The following is a 12,511-nucleotide window of genomic DNA, read 5'->3' as shown; positions in this document are numbered from 1 at the left end:
TGAAATTGGAGAGGAGTGTTGGACCTCATACAGCTCTTGTCTTAAGATCCTGGCCTGCTGAATGGGTAATCCAGCAAGGAAGGGGTTCTAGCGGTTCCGGTCTCCACCCCTCAGTGCTCTCACTACCCCTGTCCTGACAGATCATCCAGCGCATCACTTGGGTGAGCCCACCTGCCATCACACTGGAGTGGAAGAGGAAGGTGGCCCAGGAAGCCATCGAGAGCCTCAGTGCCTCCAAGCTGGCCAAAAGCATTTGCAGCCAGTTCAGGACTCGGCTCAACAGTTCTCACGAGGCTTTTGCAGCTTCCTTGCGGCAGGTGAGTCTGTCGGAAAGGGAATGCAACCGGATCAAGCAGAGAGGAGCCTCATCCGCTGTGGAGTGCTTTATCTACTGCCCTCCATATAATTGTTTAAAAAATCATCAGTATATTTTCTTTCTGTTGTGTTAGAGGATAATACTAAGTTACAGGGTGTTTCATCAATAAATGTTTCATGTGGATGTTTTTCTAACTCTAGAGAGAATGGAGAAAACTCAGAGGAATGAAAATCAAGGGGTAGGAATTTTATATGAGTTTATATAGTATTTTAGGAATGAGTGACAAAAAGGGATGGCATTTCAGCTTCCATGTGTGTGCTTAGTCACTCAGTCACGTCTGACTCTTTGCAGTCCCATGGACTGCAGCCTGCCAGGCTCCATGGGGATTCTCCAGGCAAGAATACTGGAGTGGGTTACCGTGCCCTCCTTCAGAGGATCTTCTCAACCCAGGGATCAAAGCCAGGTCTCCTGCACCACAGGCAGATTCTTTACCGTCTGAGCCGCCAGGGAAGCCCCAGCTTTCATAGTAGTTTGCAGTTACGTGACATTTGCTTGTGCCTTGGGAGGGTGGGGGTGGTGTGGGTGTGTGCAGTTGCATATGTGTACATGTTTGTGGAGGGGAGGGTGGGTAGTTGTGATTATACATCCAGGAGGAAAAAATTACTACTTAATGAGTGCTTAGTACCTGCCAACCCCTGAGTTGCGTTACATGCGTCTTACTTAATTCTCACAGTTACCCTCATGAGGTAGATACTGTTATCCCTGTAATAGGTGAGGAAGCCAAAGCTGGGGACCTGATAAGCCATATTTCTTTCTTCTTTTTCTGTCCCAGCTGGAAGCTGGCCACTCAGGCCGGTTGGAGAAAACTGAAGATCTATGGCTGAAGGTTCGGAAAGATCATGCTCCCCGCCTGGCACGCCTTTCGCTGGAAAGCCGTTCTCTACAGGATGTCTTACTGCATCGTGAGTCCTTACTTTTTCCTGGAAATTGGAGGGGGCTTCTGGATATCTAATATCTTCACACCCAACCTTGGAGAATGCCACTGTCTAAAGCTTGCAAAGCTGTCTAAACATCTACTATTTTTGAGTTTCTGATGAAGTCTGCTTGGTCCTGCTGTTTATATAGTTCCAATAACACAACCGAAGTTTATTTAAATTAAAGCAGTTAGGTTACTACTTTACAAAACACCCATATTTCTTCCCCTGGCATAGTTATGACTTCTTGCTTCCAGGCAGGTCCGCGTCTGAATCTCAAGAGTCGGTTGCCCAGCACGTTCACACCCTTGCTGCCTTATCTCTTGCCTTACAGGTAAACCTAAACTGGGGCAGGAGCTGGGCCGGGGCCAGTACGGCGTGGTGTACCTGTGTGACAGCTGGGGGGGGCACTTCCCTTGTGCCCTCAAGTCGGTTGTCCCTCCAGATGAGAAGCACTGGAATGACCTCGCTTTGGAGTTCCACTACATGAGGTAGGTTCTGGTCTCCGTCAGCTTTGTGGGGAGCAATTCTTCTAGAGAAGAACCTAGAAACCTCGTATAAATTTTGTACCAAGAGATACAGTGTGCCCTGTCTCTCCATTCCACGTCTCACAATGTTGTAGACCAGTATTTCAGGGTCAGGTCCAGAAATGTGCTCTCTTCAAGGCCTTTACTCCTTTCCCTGCCCTTTCCCCCCATCCTAATTCTTAGACACATCCTCATATTTGCCTTTCTTCCTTAGTCCTCAAAGCCTGTCCCCTTTCAGATTCCATAATTCTCTGTCCTTGTTAGAGAGGCCATTCTCTTTGCCCTCTCTCTGTCCTGAGGGCCATTACTCTGGGCCTGGACTAAGCATGGTCCCCCGTGGTGACGTGCTACTCGAGGATAGCACCTAGATGCTCTAGCCCAGGCCTCTGTGCTCCTCACCAGGTCTCTGCCAAAGCATGAGCGCTTGGTGGATCTGCACGGCTCTGTCATCGACTACAGCTACGGCGGTGGCTCCAGCATTGCCGTGCTGCTCATCATGGAGCGGCTGCACCGGGACCTCTACACGGGACTGAAGGTGAGGGGCCAACAGGGGGTGGCCAGTTGGCAGCCAGGTTCATGGGCTCCTTTCTGGCCTTTCCTCCCTTCTTCCTGATTCAGAGCCTCTAGCTCTCATAAGACATTTTTGGAGTAATCAAACTTTATTACCTTCAGTTCCAAAACCCTAAAAAATGTCTCAGAAGTTGTTTTTTGGCCCCATTTTATATCTAGAATATTGCAATTCACTACTTTTACCTATTGTGGTAATAGTAAAAATCTAGACTACACAGAGGAGCAGAAAAGCTTCCTATAACGCTACTATTCTTTCTTTTTTTTGTTCTCTGTGAATTAAACCAGTTTTTTTGGTCAACAAATATTTATTAGTGGTTACTTTGTACAAGGCCTCGTATTAAGCAACATAAGAGGATATCAAAAAACATATATATATATAATTGGAAAAAAAAAAAAAATATATATATATATTTTGGCCAGGACTTTAAAAAAAATTGGTCAGTGATCATTTCATGAACAGGTGGCATTTGAGTTTGATAATACCCTAGTGGGTAAAATTTGGGCAGATGTTGGAAAGAAGAAGTTATACCAGGGGAAGAAATAGGCTAGTGCCCAGGACGTGGGAAGGACACTATGACTGTGTGGAGCAGGTGGCTCATTTGGGAAATAGAGGGGAAACGACATGCAAGGAAGTGCTGGGAGCAAATTATAGAAGACCAGAACTGTGAAGAAGTCCATAAAATTCAAATCCTCTTGTAGACAGTGAGAAGCAAAAGATTTTGAACGAAGGTAAAATGTTCTCAGTTGAATGCTGAGTTCCCCTCAACTAAAACAGCCCCCAGCAGGGAAATAGGGAGGTTTCTTTTGTTTGTCCTTTACACAAGCTAGAAAAGCTAACCCCAGAGTGTCTGGTAGGTTTCTTCTGACAGGTGCCTCTTTTCCCAGTTTATATGGAAGCTTTCAGAAGTAAGACAGAAGAATCTTCAGAAATGCTTACAGGAGCCAAGAGAAATCAATAAAATGAAGCAAAGGACTCTCCAAGTGGCGGCTTCTTCATTTCATGGGAGTTAGGCTCAGCACCTTGAGGTGCTTTTCCATAAGTGGGTTAGAGAACCATATATGGGCTTCTGGATAAGTGGTATAACATTCTCCAGAATTCAGAAGACCCTAAATTGGAACTTTGCTACAAGTAACATGAATGACTTTGGCATTTGAATCCATAAAACCAAACCTGGACTAACCATGCCTACAAAGCAACAGAAGTAAATCTGCCTGAGAGTCCTAGAAATACTCAGCCTGAGTCTCTAAGGCAGTTCTAGAGTTGATTCAGGTTAGAGATGAGCTCATGCCTTCGGGTGTTTGGTTGTGGCTCTCCTGGTCGCCTTTGGGGCTCGTCCGGCTGCCTGAGTGCTGCCTCCAGGAGGCTTGCTCTGGCCCTTGCAGCTTGCCTTTCCTTGCTTCTCCCTTGTCTCCCTCTCCTGCCTGCCTTCCTCTTCCCTTGTTCTCATCCACTTCTCTGCTCGTGTGCCCTTGTGTGCACAGTCTCTCAGTACCTCACAGAGGAACTCTCAGTTGGTATAAGCGAGTTGGGTTGAGGAGTCGTCCTCTTGGTGACACGTAAACCCTTTTGTCTCCCCAAGGCTGGGCTGGCCCTGGAGACCCGTTTGCAGATAGCCCTAGATGTTGTGGAGGGAATCCGCTTCCTGCACAGCCAGGGACTTGTCCACCGTGATGTCAAACTGAAAAATGTGCTGGTACGTAAGAGCTGCTTTCCCCAGGGTAACTCCCTGTCTCTGCGTGTAAGTGACCTTTGGAAGGAGGTACACATACATCAGGGCTTCCCTAGCGGCTCAGATAGCAAAGAATCTGCCTGCAACGGAGGAGACTCGTGTCTAGGAGACGAGCCCTAGGTCGGGAAGACCCTCTAGAGGAGGGAATGGCTATCCACTCCAGTATTCTTGCCTGGAGAATTCCACGGACAGAGGAGCCTGGCTAGCTACAGTCCATAGGGTCTCAAAGAGTCGGACATGACTGAGTGGCTAATACTTTCACATATAAATATAAATTTGTTCACAGGAAAAGACTGGGGTGAGAGTAGAACAGTTCACAGAAGAATAGATGGATGGTATCTTGGACTTGCAGCGTAGGGAAGAATTGCATCATAGGTCTAGCTTATATTGCTTAAGGTTTTTTCTCCTAACCCTCGTGAGAAAATTTAAACTTACAGAGAAGCTAAAAAAGTGGTATGATGAAGACCCACACACTGCTCATCCAGATTCATGTTCTCCCCCCCAGTGTAAGCTGTCTTTGTCTCTGTCTCTCTCTCTCTTCACCTGCATATGCACACACATTTTTTTACTAAACTATATGAGAGTAAGTTGTAGATAAAGGTCTGCATCTAGGGAATTCCCTGGTGATTCGTGGCTAAGACTCTGTGCTCCCGATGTAGTAGGCACAGGTTCGATCCCTGGTCAGGGAACTAGATTCACGTAGTTGCAACTAAAGACCCTGCATGCCACAACAAAGATGGAAGCTCCCAAGTGCCGCAGCCAAGGCCGGGAGCAGCTAAATTAATTTAAAACAAACTTTGCTCCCAAATACTTCAGCTTGTATCTCTAAGGAAAAGACATTCTTCCACATAATTAAAATGCCATTATCGGGGCTTCCTTGCAGCTCAGTGGTAAAGAATCCACCTGCCAATGCAGGAGACACAAGAGGAGTGGATTTGATCCCTGGGTTGGGAAGATCCCCTGGAGAAGGAAATGGCAACCCACTCCAATATTCTTGCCTGGGAAATTCCATGGACAGAGGAGCCTGGCGGGCTGCAGCCCATGGGGTCAGAAAGAGCTGGACAGGACTGAGCACAGCACGGCTACAGTTACATAAAGATTTATAACGTTGTGTTAGTTTCTGGCATTAGCAAAGTGATTCCGTTCTACATATCTGTATTCTTTTATCATATTTTTACCAATTCTATGCCATTACAAGATACGGAATATAGTTCCCTGTGCTATAAACATTGTCGATTGTCTGTTTTATATGTATAGTTTGTGTCTAGTAATCCAAAACTCCTAGTTTATCCCTCTGCCACCCCTTTCCCCTTTGATAGCCATAAGGTTGTTTTCCATGTCTGTGAGTCTGCTTCTGTTTTGTAAATAAGTTCATTTGTATAATTTTTAGACCCCACATAGAAGTGGCATCATATATTTGTCTCTCTGTCTGACTGACTTCTCTTCTTTTGATAATCTTTAGGTCCATCCATGTCACTGCACATGGCATCATTTCGTTCTTTTTTGTGGCTAGGTTATATTCCATTATATATACATGCAGTTGCTTCTTTATTCCTCTGAGACATAGATTTCCTTAGGAAAGGAAACTTGAGGGTGTCAGAAAAGCCCTCAGCTGACCAAAGGAGCTCAGCCTTCTTACTTACCAACTTTCTGCCCTGGGTTCTGGAGGTCAGAGGAGAATAATCAGGAACTGAAATACTTTCCTTATGTCCTTCACTTACTCATTCTTCCACGATTTGCTAAGCTCCTGATGCGTGCCAGGCACTATGTATGTGCCGGGGACGCAAAGATGAAAAAGACAGTCCTTGCGCCAGGTTGCTTACGGTTTAGGGAAAGAAGGAATGGGAGTGGATCTGGAGGCAGAGCTGATGAAGTGCTGCTCTGAGGTAGATGCCTACTTCTGAGCTTGGGTATGTAGTTGAGCACTGTGTGCAGGACCAGGCATAGGGTGACTGTCATCCTGCTTCATCGGCAGTTGGACAAGCAGAACCGTGCCAAGATCACGGACTTAGGATTCTGCAAGCCAGAGGCCATGATGTCAGGCAGCATTGTGGGGACGCCAATCCATATGGCCCCTGAGCTTTTCACAGGTAAGCCGGAGGGCGGGGAATGGGTTTGGGCAGAGCTCTGTATTTTAACCAAGTGCTACCCTTCGGACTAAGTAATACCCACAAGTACTACTGGCAGTTCTGGTACAGGCAGGGGAGGAACCAGAACAGGAGAAACCCAAGACAAGTAGGGAGAAAAGGAAGAGGTACAGGAGCAAGAAAGACAGTTATAAATGGGGGGCACCAGCTGTCTTCTGGCTGTCTCTCTGGGCTGTTAGTGCCGTAATTGCCATAGTCAACCAATTATTTAATCAGAAAGTATTGATAGAGTGAAGTCAGAAATAGAAAAATATTATATATTAACACATATATTGCAGAATCTGGAAAAATGATACTGATGAACCTATTTGAAGGGCAGGAATAGAGATGCAGATGAAGAGAATGGACTTGTGGACACAGCAGGGAAGGAGAGGGTGGAACAAATTAAGAGAGTTTCACTGACATATGTACACTGCCATGTGTAAAATAGATGGCTAGTAGGAAGCTGCTCGGGCTTCCCTGGTGGCTCAGCGGTGAAGAATCCGCCTCCCAGTGCAGAAGAGTCGAGTTTGCTGCCTGGGTCGGGGAGATCCCCTGAAGAAGGAAATGGCAGCCCACTCCAATATTCTTGCCTGGAGAATCGCATGGAGCCTGACGTGCTACATTCCATGGGGTCGCAGAGTCGGCCACGGCTGGGCGGCAGCGTTAGGATTGGGAGCTGGCTGGACACACTAACTGTAGTGTACTCACAGTAGCTAGTAGTCGTGTACTAACTGTAGTCTTACGCACATCGCAAAGAAGTAGACAGCCATCATTTTTCTTTCCCTGACTTAAAAAAAATTTCTATTCCCACTTCTATTATTTGATCTTGGCTACTTCATATTTAAAGTCCTTTGATCGTTTCTACTGCAGTTCATCCTACTGTTGTAAACGTAATCTTTCTAAAATATTTTCTTCATGTTCCCTCCTGCTCTAGAGCATAAATGACCCCTTCCACCCACCCAGTCCAGACTACCTGACTTTAAATATCTTCATGTTCTGGTTCCAACCTATTTACCCACCTGTGTTTTCCAATTTTATTTCCCTAATACGACCTTTCAGGATTAATCTTCTTGACAATCCCATTAAAATTAAAGGCCTGTTTTCCTTCTCCTTTGTCAAGTTCTAGTCTTGGTTCTCTTAATCTTTGGCCTTCCCAGTGCCATAAATTATACTATAAAATGGGCATTATAAATGTGTCCTTTCTAACAGGGTTGTTATAAGAGATAATGGATAGTGAAGGCTTTAGAAAAAAGTGTGAAAAGGCCTCCACTGATGGAGGTGAGAGTGATGCTGTTGATTCCATCCCTGCTCACTACTTGTCACACTTTCTTGCTGCAGGGAAGTATGATAATTCCGTGGATGTCTACGCTTTTGGCATTCTCTTCTGGTATATCTGCTCAGGCTCTGTCAAGCTCCCTGAGGCATTTGAGAGGTGTGCCAGCAAAGACCATCTCTGGAACAATGTGCGGAGAGGTAAGAGCCACGAGCCCTGCTTTACCGACTCCCCTGGCGGGAGCACGCTGAGACCCCCTGCTCCCGCAGCACCTCCCATCCCCCGCTCTGGCCACTCCACAGCAGGACCTCATACACGTTTAAACCATCGTGGAATCCAGAAAAGACATTTAAGTCCAATCTTTCCTTCCAGGCAGCATGGTTCTGAATTCTCAGAAGGCTTTTTTTCTTTAAAATGTCTAATTCTTCAACTTCCTATGCCGGTATATTCCAGTTTTTCATCACTGTTACTATTAAGTTCTAACCTAGATAAATGCAGCTGAAGCCAAAACTTATTGCATCGTTTAACATCCTGAGCCCACACTGGGCAGTCGGCCTCGGGCTGATCATGCCTGTTCGTTGTGTCGGTCCCTTCTCGCTGCCTCTGGTCTTATGTCGATGCTCCGTTCTCTAGGGGCCCGTCCAGAACGCCTTCCTGTGTTTGATGAGGAGTGCTGGCAGCTGATGGAAGCCTGTTGGGATGGTGACCCCTCTCAGAGACCTCTCTTGGGCATTGTCCAGCCCATGCTCCAGGGCATCATGGACCGGCTATGCAAGTCACATTCTGAGAGGCCAAACAGAGGACTCGATGATTCTACTTGACAGCAGAGACCTTTCTGTTTCACTCTTTATTTTTTTTTCCTTCCCCTCACCTTTTGGCTATGGGTAGAATTTGACATTTATTCATTACAGAGAGCTCCCAAGGGGACTGATGCTTGCTGGGAAACTTGAGACCCACCCAGGCTAAGATGACTCCCAGATAGTGAAGAGTTGGATGGCTGCTTAGGCATATCCAGCAGTCCCCTGTACCCAAGCTATTTCTTTAGCCAAGAAAAAAAATCAGTATAAATCTCTTCTTATGAAATTTCAAGAAAAGTCGTACACAGTTCCCTTTTCCAGACTCTTTTAGCTCCAGCTGTAATGGGGACTCTGTGCTTCCATTGTGGAGCCCACATTCCCAACATTCTTAGAAGCCTTAGTAGTCCACACTCCTATCTACACATGGGAGGCTAGGGTTTTCTCTACCCAGAGCCGCTTTTCAGTTTACCCTCTGTGGCCTAGTTTGCTCTCAGACATTAGTTTGCTAGCAGATGCCCCATGTCTCTTGCCTGAGTAGGAAGAAGCAGGGGAGGGGCTAATGCTTAGTAAGGAGATGAGTGGTTACAGTTCATTTTTTAAAAAGTATCAAGAAAAGGTGCAAAATATTCCTGAAAGTCTCCAGGCCAGCCACAGTCCAGATGTAGATATTTGGAAGTGTTATTTAAACACTCAGCAGGCTGAGTACAGGAATACATATGTATAACATGTGTTTATACTTTGCTTTTGTTTAATAACAGTGTCCACTAATTTTGGGTTCTTTATTCCTTGGCACCCATTATTTAAGTGATGGAATGCCATGAAATGTACTGTATTGTATATTACTTGGGAAGACACTAGATATTCAAAGAAGTCTGGCAGTTCTTGGGCTGTAGAGGGCTCCACAAGACCAAAGTCTTGAAGATTTTACCTCCTAGCTTTGGTTGTGCTCCCACGTGATGTGGTGAGATTGTGGCTGGGGTAGGAGGAAGGGTGGAGAGAAGAATTACCCTTACTATCTTCCCTCCTTCTTACCACCTGAATTAGGGAGATTCACCTCAGCCTGAAATTGATCACCTGGCCACTTTTAATGTGCTTGAAGTCTGGGCCCTTCTGTTGCTTCAGAACTGGCTGAGGAACCTTCCTGCTGAGCAGTCAGGAGACACAGTGGGGCCTGGGGCTCCAGAGTCGCTGCTGTGGCCGAGGGAGCTGGCAGCAAGGTTGGTCTGGGCAGACTGAGGGACGCACGTTGGGGTGGATTTCCCTAGACATGCCCTAGTTCCCTGGATCCTCTGCAGAGAGGGGCTCATTGAGCAAAAGCCTTTCACTTCTCTGGAAAGGAGGGCTGTGCTGGTTCTTCCCAGACCAAAGAAGTCATTTGTGACTCCCATCAGTTTTAAAGGGACAGAGCCTAGGCAGCAGCTTCTCCTAATTTTTAACACTAAAAAGAGTGAAAGGGAAGGCTGTAGTACTGCCACAGATAGAAACGCGGGACCGTACAACTCTCAGCTCCTACCTGTCAGCTCTCCGTTGCATTTTTGGTGGTTTTCTTTTTTTTTTTTTTTTTTTTTTTGCATTTTTGCTTGAGCTGCCAAAGAGGCATCGAGAAAGTTTTTCCCTGATCAGAGAAGTGGTTTGGGGTAGCAGGGCTGCGAAGTGATAACTGCACTGAACGACACTTTATTTTTTGGCTTATTATTTAGCACTGAGAAGCCAAGGGGGTTGGTGATTGTAATAGCACTTTGGGGAGTAGACTCCCCCTGGCCTTGCTTTGGAGAGAAGGCATGCGTGGTATTCCATCTGACTAGTCAGGAAGTTCGTACTGCATCAGAGTGGGATAAATGGCCCTCCAAGAGTCCATTGCCAAAAGAGTAGTTGCTTTCTTTGAGTTTTCAAAGCTTGATTTTTGGATTTGCTGGATCAAATACCCCATTTTTTCTTTAAAAGAAAAAAAGAGGGTTTATCCTTCTAAGTATGAGGGTGGGGTGGGTTAGGACTAGTGGGTGTTTAAGTGGGTTAGGTGGGAGCAACCTTGAGAAACTTGTATGGCAAACTCCCTTGGGGATTTTAAATAGCACTACTGTTCTTAAAAGGGTTTTATTTTTAACTTTATCTGCTTTGTTAACATCCAGTCCAGCTGAGCTGATGGAAAACAGACTGTGTGTGAACACCTGACATTGGAAACCGGTCTGGATAGCTTGTTGTCTTTTGTCTTTACGTAATGTTTTTGTGTGTTTGTTTTAAAGGACTAATGTTTATTATTACAGTGTTAAATAAAAGTGTAATATACTAAGTATGTAGAATAAAAGTGCAATAACAAGAGAAAATTACTCAGACACAAACTGCAGTTCTTACACTCTCTCCCCTCTTGTGCTCCCTGTCTCTATCCATAATATTTTTACAGCAGGACAGTGTTAATTGTGTATATTTTTAAGCCATACAACTATGGGTTAAGTCTTCATTTAGTGTAATTTTGAATGGCTGGACTTGGTTTTATAGCGTGTGCTTCTGGGATGCACACACACCAGATGTGCTGTATAATAAAGATCATATTAACATTTTAGGTTTACATCTATTTGGCTTTTGTTTTCCCTTCCCTTGCTATGTCTACCGGATGCTCCCTATTCCATTCCATTTCCACTGGGCTCCTAGAGGTCTCTCAGTTTGCCATAAAGATTGACCGAACATGTTACTCTTCCCCATGGATCACTCCCAGTCCCTGGGCACTTGACATGACTAGAGGGGAGGGCCCGGGAAGGGGAGGTAGGACAGCAGAGGAGAAGGGGGAAAAGTGAAGTGGCAGCAGTTTATTTTTCAGAGCCTCTCCTGGGTTCACACCCTTTGCACCAGCCTCTCTTTAGCAGGAACTTGCAACATTCTAAACTTGTGCACAAGCCTGGCTACTCTTTATTACACTCTTGAGACATTTTGGGCATGGAATACAAATATGGGCCTCTCTGCATTTGGAATATTTGAACTTATTTTTAGGCTCAAGCTGCTCTTCAGATTTGCTTCCTTGGCAGTGCCCAATGGACACCATCATAGGCCTCTACCAGCAAGCAGCAATCTCTGTAACCACCAGGGGCTATCAGCATGGAGCATGCCCTCTCCCAGGGGCAGGTGTGTGTTGTGTTTTGTTTTGGATTACAACATCAGACTCCATGGCTTCTTCACTTTTTGCTGTAACTGCTTATGGTTTGTTGTTCAGTCACTAAGTGATGTCCAGCTCTTTGCAACCCCAAGAACTGCAGCACGCCAGGCTCCTCTGTCCTCTACTATCCCCTGGGGTTTACTCAGATTCATGTCCATTAAGTCGGTGATGCTATCTGCTGCCCCCTTTTCCTTTTCCTTCAATCTTTCCCAGCATCAGGGTCTTTTCCAGCAAGTTGGCTTTTTTCATTAGGTGGCCAAAGTATTGCAGCTTCAGCTTCAGCATCACTCCTTCAGATAAATATTCAGGGTTGATTTCCTTTAGGATTGACTGGTTTGTTCTCCTTGCTGTCCACGGGATTCTCAAGAGTCTTCTCCAGCATCACAATTCAAAAACATCAATTCTTTGGCACTCAGCCTTCTTTAGGTCCAACTCTTACATTCATACATGACTACTGGAAAAACCATAGCTTTGACTCTACAGACCTTTACTGGCAAGGTGATGTCTCTGCTTTTTAATACACTGCCTTTGTTTGTCACAGCTTTACTTCCCAGGAGCAAGCGTCTTCTAATTTCATGGCTGCAGTCACCATCTGCAGTGATTTTGGAGCCCAAGAAAATAAAGTCTGTCACTGTTTCTATTGTTTGCCCATCTATTTGCCATGAAGTGATGGGACTAGATGTCATGATCTTATTTTTTTGAATGTTGAGTTTTAAACCAGCCTTTTTACTCCCCTCTTTTCACCCTTATCAGGAGGCTCTTTAGTTCTTCTTCACTTTCTGCCATTAGAGTGTTATCATCTGCATATCTGAGGTTGTTGTTATTTCTCCCAGAAATCTTGATTCTAGCTTGTGATTCATCCAGCCTGGCATTTTGAATGATGTACTCCGTATATAAGTTAAATAAGCAGGGTCACAATAAACAGCCTTGTCATACTCCTTTCCCAATTTTTAATTAGTCGGTTGTACCATGTCTGGTTCTAATTGTTGCTTCTTGAACTGCATACAGATTTCTCAGGAGACGGTAAGGTGGTCTGGTACTCCCATC

The 12,511-nt window shown here is 45.4% G+C and overlaps 1 protein-coding gene across 1 annotated transcript in view; it reads left to right on the top strand.

Moving 5' to 3' along the window:
- Window positions 1-10,882, top strand: part of DSTYK (dual serine/threonine and tyrosine protein kinase) — a 51,762-nt gene extending 40,880 nt beyond the window's left edge. Inside the window, exons 6-13 of the mRNA XM_027564272.1 lie at window positions 141-317; window positions 1,149-1,278; window positions 1,625-1,781; window positions 2,220-2,352; window positions 3,968-4,081; window positions 6,093-6,207; window positions 7,585-7,719; window positions 8,153-10,882. Of these exons, the coding sequence (XP_027420073.1) occupies window positions 141-317; window positions 1,149-1,278; window positions 1,625-1,781; window positions 2,220-2,352; window positions 3,968-4,081; window positions 6,093-6,207; window positions 7,585-7,719; window positions 8,153-8,340 (1,149 nt within the window). The 3' untranslated portion in view covers window positions 8,341-10,882. The remainder of the gene's footprint in view (window positions 1-140; window positions 318-1,148; window positions 1,279-1,624; window positions 1,782-2,219; window positions 2,353-3,967; window positions 4,082-6,092; window positions 6,208-7,584; window positions 7,720-8,152) is intronic.
- Window positions 10,883-12,511: the final 1,629 nt, after the last annotated feature.

The sequence above is a fragment of the Bos indicus x Bos taurus genome, chromosome 16 (assembly GCF_003369695.1).
Source record: "Bos indicus x Bos taurus breed Angus x Brahman F1 hybrid chromosome 16, Bos_hybrid_MaternalHap_v2.0, whole genome shotgun sequence".
NCBI lineage: Eukaryota > Metazoa > Chordata > Mammalia > Artiodactyla > Bovidae > Bos > Bos indicus x Bos taurus.
This window is presented reverse-complemented; position numbering and strand designations above follow the sequence as displayed.